Here is a 19,285-nt window from a genome sequence, read left to right as displayed (position 1 = left end):
ATTAACATCTCAAACCATAGTCTACAATAAGTTTAAAATGGATGGATGACCTGAATATTAGAAACTGTACTACAAAAAATTTGAAGAGAAAGCAGATGATATACCTTTCACAGCTATGAGCAGATGGTAAATTATTCCCTGAATAAGGAATAGAGGTGGTCACAAAAGGTGAAATAGATCATTTTGATTACCTGAAACAAAAAAACTTATATAAAAGCAAAATCAATGCATTCAGGATAAGAAGGGAAGAGGCTGACTGAAGAAAAAAGTCTTTGGATAAAATATCTCTGATAAAGATTTGGTATCCAAATATCAAGCTAGATAATTAATAGAAACATAAATGACCAAAAGCCATTCCCCATAATTAAAAGATCCGAACAGAGTTTCTTGAAAGAAAATCACAAACTATGACTAACTATATGAAAGAATGCTTCAGATCCTGAATAATGAGAAATTCAAATCAAAACACCCCTGAGGTTTCACTTCATATCTAGCAAATTGGTAAAGATGATAAAAGGCAGGAAGGAGGGGAAGGGGGAAGAAGCAAAAGTAAGTTCTGAGATGTCATTAGCTTTAATAAGCTATTGTAGTTTGAGATGGCACTGAATGGCTGTGTGACCCTGGGCAAGTCATTTAACCTCTGAGTTTCCTCAACTGTAAATTGGGGATCACAACAATACCTGCTTCACAGAGTTGTTGTGAGGATCAAATGAGATCATAATTGTAGAGCACTCAGTCCACATAGAATATGCTTAATAAATGTTTGTCCTTTCCTTCCATTGCTCTCTTACCATCATCACTCTATAACCGTTCCTTCTTTGAGGGCTACTACATTTGTCTATTTCACCTAGTTCAGTTCCTTATCACAGCCAACTGTCAGATTTCTGGTCATTCTTCCTCCTTTCTCAAGGTACCCGAATAAAAGTCCTCTCAACTTCAATGCCTTCAAACAGTCTTGGAGACTTTACTAATCGAATTGTTGTCTCCTTGAACATGCCTGTTCATGAACCTCAACTTCCATTACCTAAATCTTCATTCCACTCCCACCTCCATAGAGATGACCACATCATAGATCTCATTATCTCTTATACCTGTGTTCCTACATCTTGAAATTATTCTTTTTATTACCTCCTCTCCTTTTATCTTTCCCCCTCCTTATTCCTCCTAAATTTATTCTTTATTTTCATGGTGATCTCTAGCCTCTGTATTACTCTTGATCATTCTCCCAGACTGTTCCACATGCTTTGAATTCACCTCTGCTTCTTTTGGAATCCCTAGCTTTAAGACTCCATTTGGGTACCATGTCCTGTTCAAAGCTCTTCCTGATCCCCTCAGTTATTAGTTCTCTCTTTCTCTACATATTGTTTTCTCTTGCATCTATTGAGCAAGATTTGGTAGAGAAAGATTGTAGGGATAGGGGTAAGAATGGTTTCATGCATGGTACATGGAGTAAAGAATGTGCTAGTTGCTGGGGAAATCAGTAAAGGCTTCATATTTAAGCTGAGTTTTGAAGGAAATTAAGGATTCTGTGATAGTGTGGATAATATAGGTACAGGGCTTTGCTGCTCTTAAAGTGTTACATAAATATCAATTCAGTACTTCAGTGGATCTAGGATCTCAGGTGAGTTCTACCCCAGTTCATTCAGGCTGCAACCATCCACATCACATCCTATGCAGCCCCTGAGCATCACCTCCGATAAACTTTTTACAGAGTCCACCTTGTGGTAATGACAATAATAGCTCACATTTCTATACCATCATACGTACATTGGACAAAACGCTTCCCTCACAATGACCCTGGGAAGGCAGGCACCACAGAATTCTTCTTCATCTTATCCTCATTTGAAAGATGAGGAAACCGATAGTTAAGTGCCAGAACCAAGACCTGAACCTAGTATGACAAGGTGGCTGTCATCACTGGTGAATATTTTCCATATGATCCCTTCCAAATAGTCTTGCTGTCCCCTCAACTTTCTTAGGCTTTTTTAAAACTCATTCAGTCAGAGGAGTGCTTGACTTCTACCCACGTGGAGCATAGTATTTAGCTAAAAGAATTGCTCATCTGTAGCTGACACTCTGTATCAAAGGTATGACAGAGAATGGAGCCACTATTGTCCATGACAAGGCCAGAGAGAGCAGAAAGCCCTTCAGCTAATGTTCACTCTTTGTTTTAGCCTCATTTCTGCAGACCTCTACCAGTAGCTTTGGTGCCAACAATTCCTAGGGCTTTTGTTTATTTCCCCTTACCCTCAGTTCCACACCAACATGACCTAGTCTGTAATTTGTTTGTTTGTTTGGGGGTGGTATATGTTTGTGTTGGTGGTTCTGGGAGGAATCAGCTAATCAGAAGAAAAGGCTATAGGGGAGGAGAGTACTTCCACTGTGTGAAATCCAAGGACAGGGGGAGTTTCCAGAGTAAAGTATTTTCTATAGCCTAGTAAAGAACCTAGAGGGTAGATATGGATGGGGCAGGCATGCAGCCTATAGAGGGGTGTGACTAGATTCCAGTCTGTTAGAAGATCTTGAGATGATTCATGGGGATGGTGGTTGACCGAGGGAGAAATTGAGCTAGTTACCCCAAAGTGTTGGCAAAGCTCCATTCACCCACATTAGTTTTGTTACTGCAAAATAATTATTATTTCATGGTTATTGTAGAAACTGACCAAGGGCCACTAATACAACTCTGTCATTTAGAAATAAAGGAACAAAGAGCCACAACCATGGTACTAGGATGCCCAAACAAGACTAAACTGTGACATGCAGCAGCCACACAGTGAACCCCCCATTTTACTCTTAAACAGAGGCACCATGTCTCATTTTGGGAACCACAGTTCAAGAGACTAGGATTCCTAGGATTGAGACTTGAAAGGGATCTTACAGTACATCAAAGAAGCAGCACAGAATAATGGAAAGAAAGTGGACCTTGGGATTAGGAAAGAGCTCAGTTCAAATCCTGCGTTTGACACTTGCCAGTTATGTGACCATGAGCAAATCATTTAACCCCATTTGAACCTCCGTTTTCTCATCTATTACCTTACCGATAATAATATTGGTGTTATCTATCTCACTGGATAGCTATGGGGGTGCAAATCAATCAATCAACCAATTCATAAACATTTATTAAACACCTACTATGTGCCAAGCATTATGCTGAGTCCTGGGGATACAAAAAGAGACACATGACAGTGAAAAAGAGAAGCAAAAGTAGTGTATATAACATGCATTGTGTCAATTTCAGCTAGTATTCATTATCTGGTCCTGCTTGCCTTTTTTTTACAGATGAGGAAACTAAGGCTTCAGGAGGCTAAGCAACTTGTCCAAGGTCTCACCACAATAAGTAGAGCCAGGGTTTCAAACCAAGGGATCTGAATCCAAAGCTACAACTATTTCCAGTATATCCAACCTGCCCAACAACGTGGATCAGAGTCAGAAAAGAAGAGAAAAGGAAATGGTCAGAGGGTTAAGAAATAGGACCTGGGAGGAGAAATCAGTCAGTGGGATTCCTTAGGCATCTGATGAATGTTCATAAATTATTATGAGGAAAAAAGCCCACACACAAGGAAAAAAAGTCCATCCTTTGAACAGCCATGTCTGACAGTGGTAGTGTCAGATAATGATCATAACCAGTTGACTCCAACCACAAATAGTTGTTCTCTCACAGGGATGTTGCGAGGCTCACAGGATGTAACATATGAGAAGTATTTTACAAGCCACAACGAACTATATAAATGCTCCCTAGTATTCTCTGCTGGTTGCAGATTCATCACTGCGATAGGACAAAAGCAACCTTTCTGCTGTTTTAGCATCCAAAACACCATCCTAGGGGTGACTGTCCTTTGGATTCTTAAAATAAAGTGCCTTAGTAACCAAGATTTAATCCATAATGTGATCATATTTTAAATCTGTTTTTATAATATAAATATTTTAGAAATATTTTGTATTTATTCTCCCAAAATGAAATGGGAGTTTCCATAGAGATAGCAGAAGACTGAGGCTTTGGGGACACTTTCTACACACAGGAAGTGACACTGCTGTCTTTGCTTGTTTCATTCTTCCTCCAAGAACACATAACAGGTTGCAAACAGTAAGAACTAGAAAAATGTTTGTTGCATGAAGATTGCAGAGAGCACTCACCTTGGCCAACGTGTACATATTGCACCTTCTCATTTGATCTTCACCCTGACCTTGAGGGCAGGTCACAAAAGCACCATCATCCCTGTTTTATACCATCAGAGATTTAGAATGAGAAGGCATCTTAAAGGCCCTTGAATCCAATCCTCTCATATTACACATAAGGAAAATGAGGCTGAATGACATGCTTACGGTCACACAGCTATGAGGCAACTGCTCTTCCTGACTTCAATTCCACCACCCTCTCCACTATGCCATGCTACTTCTAGATACAGTTGAGGATCAGAGAGGTTAAGTGATCTGCTCTGGGTCACACAGAAAATTCTTATTAGGTAGGGGGAGACTGCAGATAAGAACCCTGGTCTGTCCTTACTTTAGTGTCATCTTCCCATCATGAAAGAGGGGAAAGTGTTTTAGACTCTGCCAGATGCATAAGCAATCCTTTCCAATACTTTTCTTTTTAGTTAAATCACTTTATGGGATAAGTATTAAATGCCATATTTTTACATTTGTGTAAACATGTCCAATTATTTATGATCCATTTAGGATTTTGGGCTCGTGAAGTTGGCAAAATGATTGGACTAGAGCATCCTCTCATTCCGGTTCATCATCAGTATATTGTCACAGCAACCATACCAGAAGTGAAAGCTTTAAAAAGAGAACTCCCAGTGCTTCGAGACCTGGAAGGATCGTACTACCTGCGACAGGAACGTGATGGACTTTTATTTGGTCCATATGAAAATCAGAAGAAAATGAAGGTCCAGGATTCCTGGGTGACTGACGGAGTCCCACCAGGTCAAGCTATTAAGTGACATATGTGTCCTTTCATAGCAATTTAAGTTCCTTCTAAGTCACAAAATTCCCCAAATACTGGACAATCATAAACCAGGAGGGGAAGAAGGGTTAGAAGCTACTCTGAGATCCAATGCCCATTTTGCAGAGAACCCAAAAGGGATGTAAGAAAGAATGTGCAGTTGGTTTCAAGAGTAGGGAGTCATTCCTCAGGACATCTTGAACACACTCTGAGGGGCTCACTGTCTAACACTGGACTCATCCTATCAACCTCCCTTTCCTTTGACTTACTTAGCCTTTTCTTTCTTCTTTCTACTCCCTCCCTCCCACATTCCCCCTCCACCGCATTTGAAAGCCAATACTGACTAATTTTAAGAGATAATAGTGACAGAAGAGGCAGCTGGGATTGTGGCATTCAGCTTAACGTATGCACATAGTGGGTATGTATCTAAGCATATGAAATTTGAAAAGCATATATTAGTATATCCAAGTCAGCTGATTTCATTCAGAGAAACATAGACTTGGATTTTATTTTATTTAGAGCATGAAAAGTGAGGCAGTGAGTGGGAGGGAAACAAAAGGGGAATGAGGATCAGTTAAGTTTTTGAAATAACCCACTTCCTCCTTGAGATGTTCAGAGCTAAGATGAGGAAAGATAGGATTTTTTTGTCCCATTCAGATTTCTTAAAAATTTCTCATTCATATGATTCATACCTACTTTTCCTATTCAGATTTTGCTATTTTCATTATTTCCCATTTAGATTTTGTTACTGAAATGAGAATTTAAATTTTATCTATTTTAAATTCTTATTTCAAGAACAAAATTTCCAAAAGTCAGTGGAAAGGGGAGCAGTTAGGAAGGGTTCCTTCTCTGACTAGATGGGTGGGGGGTTGGGGTGTCTCAGGGTATCTTAAATTTTCCACTTCTGGAAAATATGTACTTGTAAGTAAAAGGTAACAATATTATAGAACAAGCCTGGCTTCAAGTATTGCCTGCTCCAGACACTGGTTATGTGTCCCTGGGTAAGTCATGATGCCCTAGCTGGATATTTATCTACCCTAAGAGAGATAAAGCTAAAGATAATGTTCTCTATTCCAATGAAATTGTAAGTCTATCCCAAAACAAAACAAATAAATTTTAAAAACACCAAATTTTATCATTAATTTATTTACAATTATTTTCCTATTTGTATCAATTTTAATAATTCTATTAACTGCAGGAGAAAAACAAATGAGAGACCTCTAAGTGAACAATTCATCCCAAAGATATTTGTAAAACCTCAGAATTACTTAGCACAGGATATGAGGGCTTCCCTGGCAGAGACCTAACCCCTTGGTTGTCTTGGCCAAACAATCCCAATCAAATCAAAGTGGGGATGTAGGTGCCAATTTGATTCTCTCTATTCCTCCAAATTCTAGCTATTTATTCCTCAAAGAACTCCCTGATTGGGAACGGAGCACCTGGCCCACCAGTATCTTAGTCTGGATGAAAATGGATCTCATTCTTTGGTGCCATTTTCTCCATGCAGAATGAAGGCAAAAGACTCCAGAGTCCTCTCTTCTCTGATGCTGTTTCATTCTCTCTCTCCTGGGCCATTTTCTCTCTCTCTTCTTTCTTTTTAAAAAATCTTTTTAGACTTTCACTTCTGCTTTATTTTTATCAGTTACACACTAGGGATGTAGAGAGAAAGGAAAAATATCCCAGTGCTGACTATATTTGTATGTGTATAAGTGCCAACTAGTATGAGAGGGTGCCCACCTAGGACACACCCTGACTATGTGACCTTGGGCAAGACATTTAACCTCTGAGTGTCCCCAGTCAATAATGAGTCTGTACAGTGCAGAGCAGGTGTTGATCTTCGCTGGAGGAGAGGAGTTTCTGCCTCAGAGAATAGACAAATGAAATCACAGGTTAAAAAAGAAAAAAGACTTGTGAGGTAGAAATAGAAGAAGATGGTTATTGTGACCTACCTAGGTCTTTGAGTGATTTGTTTCCCAAGTATCCTAGTTTGACTCCGCTGGTCCATTCCAGTTTTATAATTTTATTATTATGCATATTTTCCATTGAGCACCAGACCTCCAGTCAGGAAGACTTCTTCCTGAGTTCAAACCTAGCCTCAGATACTTACTGACTGTGTGACCCTGGGCAAGTCACTTCACCTGGTTTGTCTTCGTTTTCTCATCTGTAAAATGAGACTGGAGAAGGAAATGGCAAACCACTCCAGTATCTTTGCCAAGAAAACCCCAAATGGGGTCATGAAGAATCAGACATGACTGAAATGACTGAACAATGACAAAATATTTCCAGTCACATGGATGCTTCTGTCTTTTCAAAGTCTTAGTAATACTTTTTATCTATTCTCTAGTAGTTTCCTTTCGTGTTCCTCTCCCCACTGAATCCTCCCTTGTAACAAAGAAAAACAGTTAAGCAAAATTAATCCACATAGCAACTGTCTGATGGCTTATTCTACAGCCCTAGACCTTCACTTCTTTACATAGGGAAGGGAAGTACATTTCCTCATTTGTTGTCCTGGATCAAGCTTAGTTATTGTTATTACCCAACCTCTGGCTGTTTATTTAGCTTAGAACTTTTGTCGGCTCACTTACCTCACACGTAGAAGGTAGAATAGGTTAAGAGAGAATTGGTGTCAAAGAAAATAATTGCTCATTTTAAAGTAAAATCATTTGGGAATTTCAGGAAATAGATTAAACGGGTAATAAATCATATGGAGAAAATTATGGAATTTTAAAAAGGTTTAATTTCATAACTGTTTTCTTCTTCTTAGTGATGATAACCATCTATCGGCATGAAAGCATTTTATTGACAGATTGTCTTCCACTACAAATGGTCTCGTAGATTGAAATTGCATGATTTAAAAACAGATCAGTGACAGAGTAACAGTGAAATGTGCTTTCAGGTTTTGGAAAGGAACTTTTTGAGTCTGATTTAGACAGAATCATGGAATATGTGGAAGCTGCCATGGATATGGTTCCAGTCTTGAGAAAGGCTGACATCATCAATATTGTTTCTGGTCCTATCACCTACTCTCCCGACATTCTGCCTATGGTGGGACCACATCAGGGTGTTAGAAATTACTGGGTGGCCATCGGTTTTGGGTAAGTTTTACGGTAAAATTCAATAACTCTGGCATATTTGTTTATCCTAGTGGCTATTTTAAATGACATCTGTCACATAAGCTCAGACCAAGGAGAAGCATGAGTTTTCTTCTCTTGGTAAAAGAATATGTGCTCCCCATAATGCCAAGAAGAGTTGAGAGTGGGGCTTAGTGGAGAGTCAAGAAAAGCTGAGTTCAAGTTCAAGTTCCACTTACCTGCCTGAGTTTGGGCAAGTCACCATCTAAAGAGATAGTACGTTGTGTGGATCAAATGGGATGATGTATTAAAGTGTTTTTAGAAGTCTAAAAGAATGAAAAATATGTGAGCCCTTATCTTCATTGTATTCTATAGGTTTTTAGGGAGAACAGAGCAAGGTGGAGGACATCCCAGGACTGAGGGCCATGTGATTGATTACAGAGCTGAGGGGCAGCTCCAGCCAACACGATTGGTTGGAAGTTTGGTCATTGGGCTAGTAACGACTCCTCTTCTTTCATTAGACTGAGAAGGCTCACAGGTGTGAGATAGTGGCTCTGGCTTTTGGACAGTCAACCAGACGTCCCTGAAGGACAGCTTGGTGGCATAAATATACCTTGCTTTTCTCACACATTCTCCAGTCATTTAAATTCCTTGAGGCAGGCGAGCTAGATTTTTAAACTTAACCCATTACAGGCCAGATGAACTTGAATTAAATTCTGAGATGAAGAACCAGGACTTAAGCAGTTGCAGGACAAAATCAATTACTGGTAAATAGAATCAACAAGAAATTGATATGGGATTCATTTTAATCTTCTCAGTAGCATGACATAATGGACAGAGGACTGGCCTTTGAGTTTGGCACGTGCAGATTTAGGTCTTGCCTCTCATACTTATTAGCTGTGTGATCACAGACAAGCTATTTAACCTTTCAATGCTCTAGGCAACCCTTCAAAACAAGTCACCTGTCTGTATCAGTGGAGGAAACTTCCACACCAGAAGTTCCTAGTGCCAGTGAAATCACAACAACAAGTGACTGGTAGAAATGGAAATTATCCAACTTGAGCATAGTGACTGCAGTGCTGTTTAACAATAAAAATATAGTATAGTATTATACATTGTAATATATCACATGTAAATATGATATATTATGACACAACATAATAACAAACTAGCATTTACATGGTACTTGAAGGTTTGCAAAGTGCTTAACATACGTTATCTTATTAGGTCCTCACAACAACCCTGGAAGGTGGGTGCTATTATCACCTTCATTTTCCAGATGAGGAAACTGAGGAAAAGAAAGGTTAAATAATTTGGCCAGGGTGACACAGCCAATAAGTATCTGAGGCAGGATTTGAACTCAAGTCTTCCTGACTCCCCAGCTCAGCCCTCTGTTCCTTGTGTCACCTAGCTGTCTAGCCAATGCTGCTTAATCATTTGTATATATTTAATGCCCTATGCACTCACCTGTGGGGCTAGACAGTTCAAGAATTTCATTTGCTCCAGCTACTGGTCATTTCCAGTACATGGTTCTATTGCCGCAGTATCCTTCTACAAGACAACTGGAATTAATTCTATAAGTACATTTTTGGGAAATGATATGACAGGATTCTAATGAGCTCCCATGTAGCCCATCTGAGTCTCTCTTTCCACCATCAATTTTGCAATTCCCATTTGTCTAACATAATTTGTTTGGTTAAATTCCCAAGGTGATTTCCTGCTTATGGGTCCATTATCCTCTTGATGTTTGACTTTTAATATCTGCTCCATTAATTTTGTGAATATTGATGTCAGCCTACCTTACTGACAAATCGTGGCTCCTAATAATGCATTCTTTTCCATTTCATTGTACTCAATTTTAATACTTCTGCTCATGGCGTCTGTGTCCACATTTCTCGCTTTACAAATTCAACCCCTTACTTCCCTACTATTCCTAGGACATGTTATAATGGGGTCCTCTCCTTTCAGTTGTTCTTTTTACTGTCCACCAATCCCTGTACCAGTCCTCCCGCTCAAGGGCTAACAACAGTAAAGGCCACAAAAAAACTACCTAGGAGTGTAAGGAAGGGGACAGAGAGGGACAGTCCCACAGCCTTGGTGTGGCTGCAGGTGCAGGTACAGGTAGGTGTATTTATAGGCTGATTAGGTGTCAGTTTCTGTGTTTTTCAAACACAAGCTGGCAGACATATTTCCTCCCCATCCACCCACCTCTCCCCCCACTCTTACCTGATTTTCTGCTTATATAGGGCCCTCCCTGGTGATAAAAACCAAGGAGGAAGTAAAGGTTGTGCAGTTGTTTTCCAGTTGTGTCTGACTCTTATGACCCCACTTCGGGTTTTCTTTGCAAAGACACTGGAATGGTCCGTTTCCTTCTCCAGTTTGTTTTTACAGATGAGGAAAGTGATGCAAACAGGGTTAAATGATTTGCCTTGAACTCAGGAAGATGAGTCTTCCTGACTCTAGGCCTGCTCTCCATCCACTGTATCACCCAGCTGCCCACTACTTGAACGGTAAAGGTGCCACCTCACCTTTCTAGAATTCCTTTCCCTAGAGTAAAGACAAAACAAAGAAGTCATTATCACTCAGTGCCAAGAAACAAAGAAGAAAGTGGCCTTATTTAGCTAGCTTGTACCTGGTCTTTAAGGATCAGTTCAAGTCCCACCATCGATACAAGCTGGCCATGTTTCTTTGAGCAAGTCTCTCAATCTCTCAGTGCCCCCAGCCAACTCTCTAAGTTGCAGAGCAGTTGCTAATCTGTACTAGTGGAAGGAATTTCCTCATCTGGAGTTCTCAATACCAGGGAAATCACAGGTCTTGTCCCTAAAAAAGGACAATCTTTTCTCCCCAGATTGATAATCAACAAGCATTTATTCAATGCCTAATATGGCTGAGATGTTGTGTTAGGAACTGGGGCTCTGACAAGTAGGTGGGGGCGCTCTTGACCTGGCGTCAGGAAGACCCAAGTTCAAATCAAGTCTCAGACATTAGCTGCATGAGAAGTCTGAGTAAGTCACTTCTTCCTGTCTGCCTCAGTTTCTTTATCTATACAATGAGCTGGAGAAGGAAATCACAAATCACTCCAGGATCTTTGCCAAGAAAATCCCAAATAGGTCATGAAGAGTCCAATACAATTGAAACAAATGAACGACCTTAGAGGTGTTCCTTCCCGTTGCTGTTAAACCCTTTTCCCAGCTGCCTTCCCCATTCAACCACCATGCTGGCACAATTGTTCCCAGCCCGCTGGGGCAAACTCACTCCATACCACCTGAGAATCTATGCTATCCTTGTGTATCACCTACGTGTATCATCAATGGAATTAGCAGCAATGGTGGCAGGTGTGACCTCAGGGCATCGCAGGGTCTCTGCACCACCAACTCTAAATGAAGTTACCTCAGGTGCTGGAATTCCCAGTTACAACTGGAGGATCTGGTACTAGGATTAAGGACCCTATTTTGTTTGGCAATGGGCCAGGCTTTTAAAAGAACTCATCTTCAAATTAATTGTGAGCTTCTGGAGTAAGCCAGACTTGCTCCCCAAAGTGTTCTGAAGAACTTTACTCTCTGTGACCACCTAGTAACTCAGCCTCCCCTTCACAAACTGCTCCAGGGCATAAGCTAGATGCAGTCAGCCTTTGTGGTCTTAGCCCTTTCCACCTAGATGTATGTCTCCCACTCTGGAGGCACTGTGTATTATATTTGATTTTTTTTTTATTTTTAATATCATTTTTAAAGGGGGAAGATAGAAATCTCAATGCTGATCTGAGTGGGAGAAATAGCTTGAGTCCATGCCTCAGGCAAGGGAAACTGTACATATACCTTCCCTATTCCTCTGAGGCTCCCCTAGTACTTCCAAATAGACTTACCATTTAACAGGCAGTGGAAAGGCATAGGCTGTGGACTCAGAGGACCCGTGTTCAAATCTCACCTCTGCCATTTACTTCCTAGTTGACCTTGGCCAAGTCATTTACTCTATCTAGGCCTCAGTTTCCTCATCTGTAAAAGAAGAGGGATGGATTCAATGATCTCTATAATCCCTTCCAGTTCTAAATCTATGAGCAGAAGACTCTCTGGACCTAAAGTATGACCTTCAGGGTCAGGGTGATCTCCTCATATTTGAAAGTAACTTAATACCATTGAATAACATGAATGGTAAAATGCATTAAAAATGCATTAAAAACAGTATCACATCTATTCATAGAGAAGACTGATTCCACAAACCACAGGGAAAATCAGTCTCATTAGTCTATGATCTCATCTTCTACTCCATTTTAACATATGACATGTTAATGTCATGTTTACTATGTAACATTTATGTCTCTACCTATGTACAGGTATTTAATTACCATGGTCAGTCATTATCTTGATTTTCCAGCAGTTCTGAATATAGATACAGAGATAGATATACAGAGTTAGCCCACTTTCCTCTCTCAGCCTCTGTTTCCTCATTTGTAAAATGGGGGTTATAGTCGTACCTCCCTCATGAGGCTGTTGTGAGGATTCAATAAGAGAACATGCACAAAGTACCTTGTAAACCTCAAAGCATTGTGTACATTATGACGGCAAATATTACTAACATTATCATTATCTTTCCTCACCAAGAGGTAAGCTAATAGGAAAAAAACTTGAAGCTAATGTTTCTTTTTGCTCACCTCAAATAAATCATTCTTCACACGGAGTGAGTTGTTCTTTGTTAGATTTCCTTAAATCCCCAAGGGAGGATGAACTGAGCGCCAGCCTGAAGAAAGATTTCTGCCTTTTACTTGCTACGACTCCCTCCTAGGACTCATTATAATCAAACTTGGCTCCAGATTCCAGTGAGATCACAGCTCTTGTCTGCTTGTTTCGCTTTCGTTGTTTTCTCATTCTTGCTTTGATCTTCTCTTTTTCCCTATAAAACGAGCATCCAGCACAGTCTGCTGTCTCTGCAATGGAGAGGCAGACTAGTTTCTCTCAGACATGCAGCTGAATTTGGATCCTTTAAAAGGATCCCCTCTTTTTTAGAGGGAAAGATTTATGACAATATGAAGATTTTTTTTCAAAAATGCTGTATTCCGATGACCCCCTTACACGCTAACGCCGGACGAAATATTGGCAAGCATGTTAAACGTCTTTTATCACTTCTGACTTTTTATTGAAAAATCTCTAACAGATATTCCAGTATCAGGATGTTTATCCATTTATTTTTAAGATATGGCATCATCCATGCTGGTGGTGTAGGGAAATATCTCAGCGACTGGATCCTTGGTGGAGAACCTCCTTTTGACCTGATTGAACTGGATCCAAATCGTTATGGAAAATGGACAACAACTCAGTATACGGAGGCCAAAGCAAGAGAGTCTTACGGATTCAACAATATTGGTAAAGGGCTAATGTGTCTTTGGACAGTGGTCCTAGAAGAGGGTTTGTAGCAGCCACCGTTTGGTTGATTTTTATAGATCTCTAGAAAGCATATCTTCTCAAAAGCATGACATGGACATTTTGAATAATGTTTTGTTTGCACGCTTTATAAAACCAAATTAAAATTGTGTTTATTAAAATCCTAAGTGGATACATGGTTTTATGCAGGGATGATGCTAAGTAGGGACGTCAGCATTCCTTTATTTAACCTTACAACGCATGGTCATTGCTTTTGGAGTTTTAAAAATAAGAAATGAATTTGGGGAACCTTGTAAATATATTTTACATTTTTGTCTGGATGATATTTAGTATGTGTTCACCTGTTTTTCTTTTCACCTTTCCAGTGGGTTACCCTAAAGAAGAAAGGTTTGCTGGGAGACCTACTAAACGAATCAGTGGGATTTACAATATCCTTAATTCTAAATGCTCCATGGGCTTCCATGCAGGATGGGAGCAGCCACATTGGTTTTATAAGCCTGGACATGAGCCTGGATATAAGTATGATTCAAACCACAGTATTGTTGTTCCCATAGTACAAACTGTCTGCTTTGAAATGGAAGGAAATCAGGATTGAATTAGTAGGCCAGACTTCTCTCTTTCTCCTCCCCTCCACTGGACCACTTGGAGCAAATGTTATTTTGTTTGGAGGGCATTTATCATCTCTACTGTTTGCTGAACCTTTGGGGGATTAAGAGGGTGATTTAAAATCTTAGCTATGGTCTGGTCCCAGGGACTCTTTGGGCTTCCCCAGGCATTCTCAAACCTAAATGGCATTAGGCAGTACCCAAAAGACCAGAGAATTCCCTGCTCCACAATAGGGGTGCTTCTCCCGGGGTCGCTGTGATCCCATGCAAAATCCTAAGGAGGCACTGAGGACTGCCCAAGGACCATCTCTAGAGCAGACTGAAGGCACCATACTGAAAGAACCAATGATACATAGCGATATGCAGCTGGGGATTCCTAAACATTATGGAGGCCTCCCATGTTGGGTTCCCCATGGGAAAGCAGGAGGCAAATCATTTCTAGCATAAGTGGAGAGATCATCTGCCAAGCTCTCTCTGTGAAGATAAAGTGCATCTTGCAAACATTATTTTATTCTTCTAAAATGCTATAAGGTATAGTTCTCGCCCTTTAAACAATCCCAATTATGTTTATCAGGGAAAGGCAGTGAGGCTGAATGGACAGAGGGCTGAGTTCAAGTCCTGCCTGCTAGGACACAGACTAACTTTGTGATGCTGGGCCGCTCACTTATCCTTTCAATGGTTGTTCAGTCATGTCTAACCCTTCATTGGTTGGCAAAGATACTAGAATGGTTGACCATTTCCTCTGCAACTCATTTTACAGATGAGGAAACTGAGGCAAGCAGGGTTATGTGATTTGTCCAGAGTCACACAGCTGCTAAGTGTCTGAGGTCAGATTTGAACTCAGACCTTTCCTATTCCAGGTCCATCCCTCTATCAGCTGTGCCACCAGGCTTCCCCTGTCCTCTCAGTGCCCCAGGAAAAACCCCAAGAAAGTTACCCATCTATGTGATGGAGTTGTTTCCACATGGGAAGAACTTTACCACGGGGAGAGGGAGGAGTTAACCAGATTCACGTGTTTTTTTCTGAGCTTGTAATCCAGAAGAAAGTAGCAAATCAAGTAGCTCAGTAGCCTTGATTCCAACATCATTTTGGTCGTTTCATGAAGTTTCCATGTCTGCACGAAGTAGAGCTCTACTCAGCACAAAGTAAAGCGTGCCTTTACTCACTGCATGTATTGTGCGTAGACAGCCAGCCTGGATCATCCTGAGGGTAAAACCATTCACTTGGTTTTATTTGGTTCCTCAGTGATCTAGGTAAATGCCAGCCCCACTCCACTCTCACATTTCAGTTCTCAAACTATGGTTTGTTTCCTAACTGTGCCACTTTGCTAGGAAGCTACCCCGCCCCCATTTGGAGGCAGCCTCAGTGTGCAGCATAAGGGAGAGTACGCCAGTCTGGGAGTCAGGCCATGAACCACGTGGCCTTCATCACTTGGGACCTCAGCTCTCTTGTGTCTAAACCAAGGGCTAGATGACCTCTGAGCTCCCTTCTAGCTCAGGGAATCTGTATGTTCTACCTTGTTTTCCAGTCAGATGAATTAATATTTTACCCATTCATTGCCACATGGATGAACTAAAGAGAGGCTAGAGTCCATCCCACATAAATGATTGGCAAGCTGCAATTTGATGATGCAGCAGTGTGCAACAGAAAACAAAAAAGTCCTTTGGCCCGGGAGTGTGAGGACCTTGGTTCAAACCCCATAAGTAGGGCGAGTCACTGAGTCTCCGTTCTCTTTTTTGTTGTTGTTTTTGAAGGAATTGACGTTAAGTCCCTTGCCCAGGGTCACACAGCTAAGTGTTTGAGGCCAGACTTGAACTCAGGTTTTCTTGCCTGCAGGGCTGGTGCTCTGCCCCTCTCAGTCTTCTCATCCCTAAAACGAGTCGGTTAGAGGAGATCACCTCTGTCTTCCATTCGAGATGTGCGATCCCAGAGAATGGCCTTGTTTTTCTGGAACTTAAAACAGCATAGAAAAAAGCAGGCTTGAGTAAAAATTCTTTTGCTCTGTGATTCTGTTAGTGGAGCAGCAGTTGTCTTATGCTGCTCAAAACTGTGTTTCAGGCCAAGCTTCCGACGCACAAACTGGTTCCAGCCGGTGGGCTCAGAGTATCAACAAGTTATGCAAAAAGTGGGAGTGATTGACCTCTCCCCATTTGGAAAGTTTAAGGTCAAAGGCAAAGATTCTCTTAAACTGTTGGATCACCTCTTTGCAAATGTCGTTCCAAAGGTAAATAAAAACACGAGGACACAGGGTTCTGGGATAGTGGCCTAGTGATCCCTTCAGCCTAGGTCTCTCTCTTCTGAAAAGACAAATTTGTGTTGTTGTGCAGTTGTTTCAGCCAAGTCTGACTCTTTGTGACCCTTTTTTGGGGGGGATTTTCTTGGCAAAGATTCTGGAGTGGTTTGTCATTTCCCTCTCTAGCTCGTTACAGATGAGGAAACTGAGGCAAAGGGGGTTAAGTGACTTGCTCAGGGTCACACAAGCTTGTAAGTGTTGCAGTTCACTTCTGAACTCAGACCTTCCTGACTTCAGACCCAGTGCACTATGGGCTCTGCCACCCAACTGCCTCTAGAGAAATTACAACAAAACGAATTTTAGTATACATAATGATCTTAAGAAGGAAAATAGATAGCAATTCCCTTTAGTTTATACCATAAGTTTTGTCTCTTTTATATAGTCAAATGTTTGTATAACCAGTGAGCTATCTTAAAGGAAGAGTGCACTTCTGGCATCATCAAAGGTCTTACTCAAAGGACCTACTCTTCTTAATCATTCATTCATTCATTCATTCAAGACACCTCTACCATAGGCAATACCTACTCTGTGGAGTATACTAGGCCTTGGGAAGACACAAAAATTAATGCTATTTGATCACTGTCTTCAAGGAGCTTGTGATACAGTAGAGGGGAAATGATGTCAAGAGATTGAAAACAGTATTGATTACTAATAATCTGGATGTTTAGAACTGCAGAGTAACTGGAGAGAGTGAACTATTTAAAACAATCACCTAGGAGGACAATATTGAAAGGAATCTTTCCCTAGTCAGTTTTAACATATAAAAATTATGATCCAGTCATATTGTCTAGCATAACTGAGAAGATTAAAGGCCTTTTAATCAGTAACTAGACCTTTTGCTTATATTTTGTACCAGGAAAATGCAGAAGGGCTTTTCTTTGCTTTTACCCAGAAGTAATTATACATTTCTTGGTTGTAGGTGGGTTTCACAAATATAAGTCACATGCTGACACCAAAAGGCAGAGTTTATGCTGAGCTGACCGTCTGTCAGCAGTCTCCAGGGGAGTTCTTACTGGTAACTGGTTCTGGGTCAGAACTTCACGACCTGAGGCAAGTGTGATTTTCATAACCACGGATTCAGTAGGAGCAGCTAGGTGGTTTGGAATTCTTTTCTCCTATAAGAAAATATACCAAGTTAAACATAAGTAGTATATTGTAATGTCTATAGCCAGGAAGTCAGCAAGAGCTGAGCTGGAATTCTGCCTGGCCAAGTCATGTAAATCTTCTAACAAGTCTTTCCGTCTAACTGTTAGTCTGAGACTAACTGTTAGTTACAGCTGAGTTACCTAGTCCACTAGTTTTAGATCATCTGTCTGTTTATTCACCTATAAAATGAGGATACCAGGCAGCTGGGTACCTGGAGTCTGGAAAACTCATCTTCCTGAATTCAAATCTGGCCTCAGATAATTACTAACTGTGTGACCCTAGGCAAGTCACTTAACCTAGCTTGCCTCAGTTTCCTCATTTGTAAAATGAGCTGGAGAAGGAAATGGCAAATCACTCCAGTATCTCTGGCATGGAAACCCCAAATGGGGTCACAAGGAGTCAGACACAATTGAACGAAAACAAAATGAGGGTTATAACAGCACCTTCCTCATAGGACTTATTGTGAGGATCTAATGAGATAACACGCAAAGCATATGTGACGTTAGCAGTACATAAATATGAAATATTGTTCTTCTTCTTCTTCTAAACGACTGTATTCTCTTCATATGCTGCTTTCTCTTTGGTCCAGTGTTAAATTTAAATTGTTTGCCTTGTAGCATAAAGGCCAGACTTTCATTCCAGCTGATAGCTGGCCTCTATTTTGTCCTGTAGGAAGAGTCTGTTTTTCGTAACATAGCCTTGTCCTTACCCACCATGCTTTGCTGTTGTAAAGAAAATGATGTAAGATCACATGCTCTAATGAGATATGTATAAGACCAGCTTAGTTCTAAGTAGAGAAGAGGGACGTCTCAAGATAAAAAATTCAAAAGCCCCACAGAATATGCAATAACTATTGTAATAAATTCGTCCCTACAGAGATATTCAAGCAAGCCCTAGAAGCTCCTGGAAAGGAGAAGACTTTGAAGTTTTTATAACCCTGTTACCAGAGTCAGAGCAATTATGCATTTGGTTCCAAGAAACATCAATGACTTGAAACAGTAGTCAGAACCTCACCTTGTAGAACAGAGGCTTTCCTGGAAATCTGGTCTTAAAATGAAATTTTTAAAAAATCATGTTTAAGAAATCACTACTTCAAGTGACTCATTCTCAATTTTTGGCAGAATAATTAATACCATAAATAATTATCACCTACTCTATGTGTCTCATAAGCATGAGTTTTTGCCTATTGTTCCAAATCTTGGTGACTCCATTTGGGGTTTCTTGGCAAAAATACTGGAGGCTGGATTTGAACTCAGGTTTTCCCGACTCCAGGCCCAGATCTCCATCCACTGAGCCACCTACCACCTCAAAGAGAAATACATGCATTTTTGTATAGCTTTTCATTTCTTGCTTTGGATCTGAGTCATCTGACTTTTCCTCTTGCGTAGTAGTTCTCTGCATTGGTATTGTCCAAATTAAGAAGGCAGCTGTGCTATGGTGGAAAGGACACAGCATTGAAAATCCAAATCCTGGGCTTACGTTCTGGTTCTAATATTTGTTTCCTGTGCACCCTGAGCAAATCACTGTACTTTTCTGAAACTCCTCTGTAAGATGGGATACGGACACTTGCCAGTTACCGCACGTAGTTGCGAGGAATAAATGAAATCGGGTATAAAGTGCTTTGTAAGAATGAACTAGGAAGAGTCATGTGTCAGCTCTGACTTGGCTGTTATCTCTGGCCATTTATCCAGGTTACTAACAATTGATGTGTACAGCACTTTATAAAATGCTTTACATGCGTTGCCTCAATTTAATCTTTGCGATGACTGTCACATGGGAATTACTGGTCCTATTATCCCTATTTTACAGGGGAGGAAGCTGAGAGTCCGAAAGCAAGTAATTGGCTCCAA

General features: G+C 40.6%; 1 protein-coding gene and 1 long non-coding RNA gene across 3 annotated transcripts in view; one reads left to right on the top strand and one right to left on the bottom strand.

Moving 5' to 3' along the window:
* Positions 1-19,285, bottom strand: part of LOC140502099 (uncharacterized) — a 98,421-nt gene that overhangs the window by 8,595 nt on the left and 70,541 nt on the right. The window contains exon 4 of the long non-coding RNA XR_011966528.1: positions 4,135-17,404. This is a non-coding gene — a long non-coding RNA (uncharacterized lncRNA). The remainder of the gene's footprint in view (positions 1-4,134; positions 17,405-19,285) is intronic.
* The window catches only part of DMGDH (dimethylglycine dehydrogenase), a 103,221-nt gene that overhangs the window by 32,740 nt on the left and 51,196 nt on the right, over positions 1-19,285 (top strand). For both annotated transcript variants that reach the window (XM_072606418.1, XM_072606417.1), the window contains 6 exons: positions 4,678-4,926; positions 7,842-8,040; positions 13,204-13,373; positions 13,757-13,910; positions 16,055-16,220; positions 17,209-17,339. In XM_072606418.1, the coding sequence (XP_072462519.1) occupies positions 4,678-4,926; positions 7,842-8,040; positions 13,204-13,373; positions 13,757-13,910; positions 16,055-16,220; positions 17,209-17,339 (1,069 nt within the window). The remainder of the gene's footprint in view (positions 1-4,677; positions 4,927-7,841; positions 8,041-13,203; positions 13,374-13,756; positions 13,911-16,054; positions 16,221-17,208; positions 17,340-19,285) is intronic.

This window comes from Notamacropus eugenii, chromosome 4, assembly GCF_028372415.1.
Source record: "Notamacropus eugenii isolate mMacEug1 chromosome 4, mMacEug1.pri_v2, whole genome shotgun sequence".
Lineage (NCBI taxonomy): Eukaryota > Metazoa > Chordata > Mammalia > Diprotodontia > Macropodidae > Notamacropus > Notamacropus eugenii.
The sequence above is the reverse complement of the archived record's forward strand: the minus strand, read 5'-3'. Positions and strand labels throughout refer to the sequence as shown.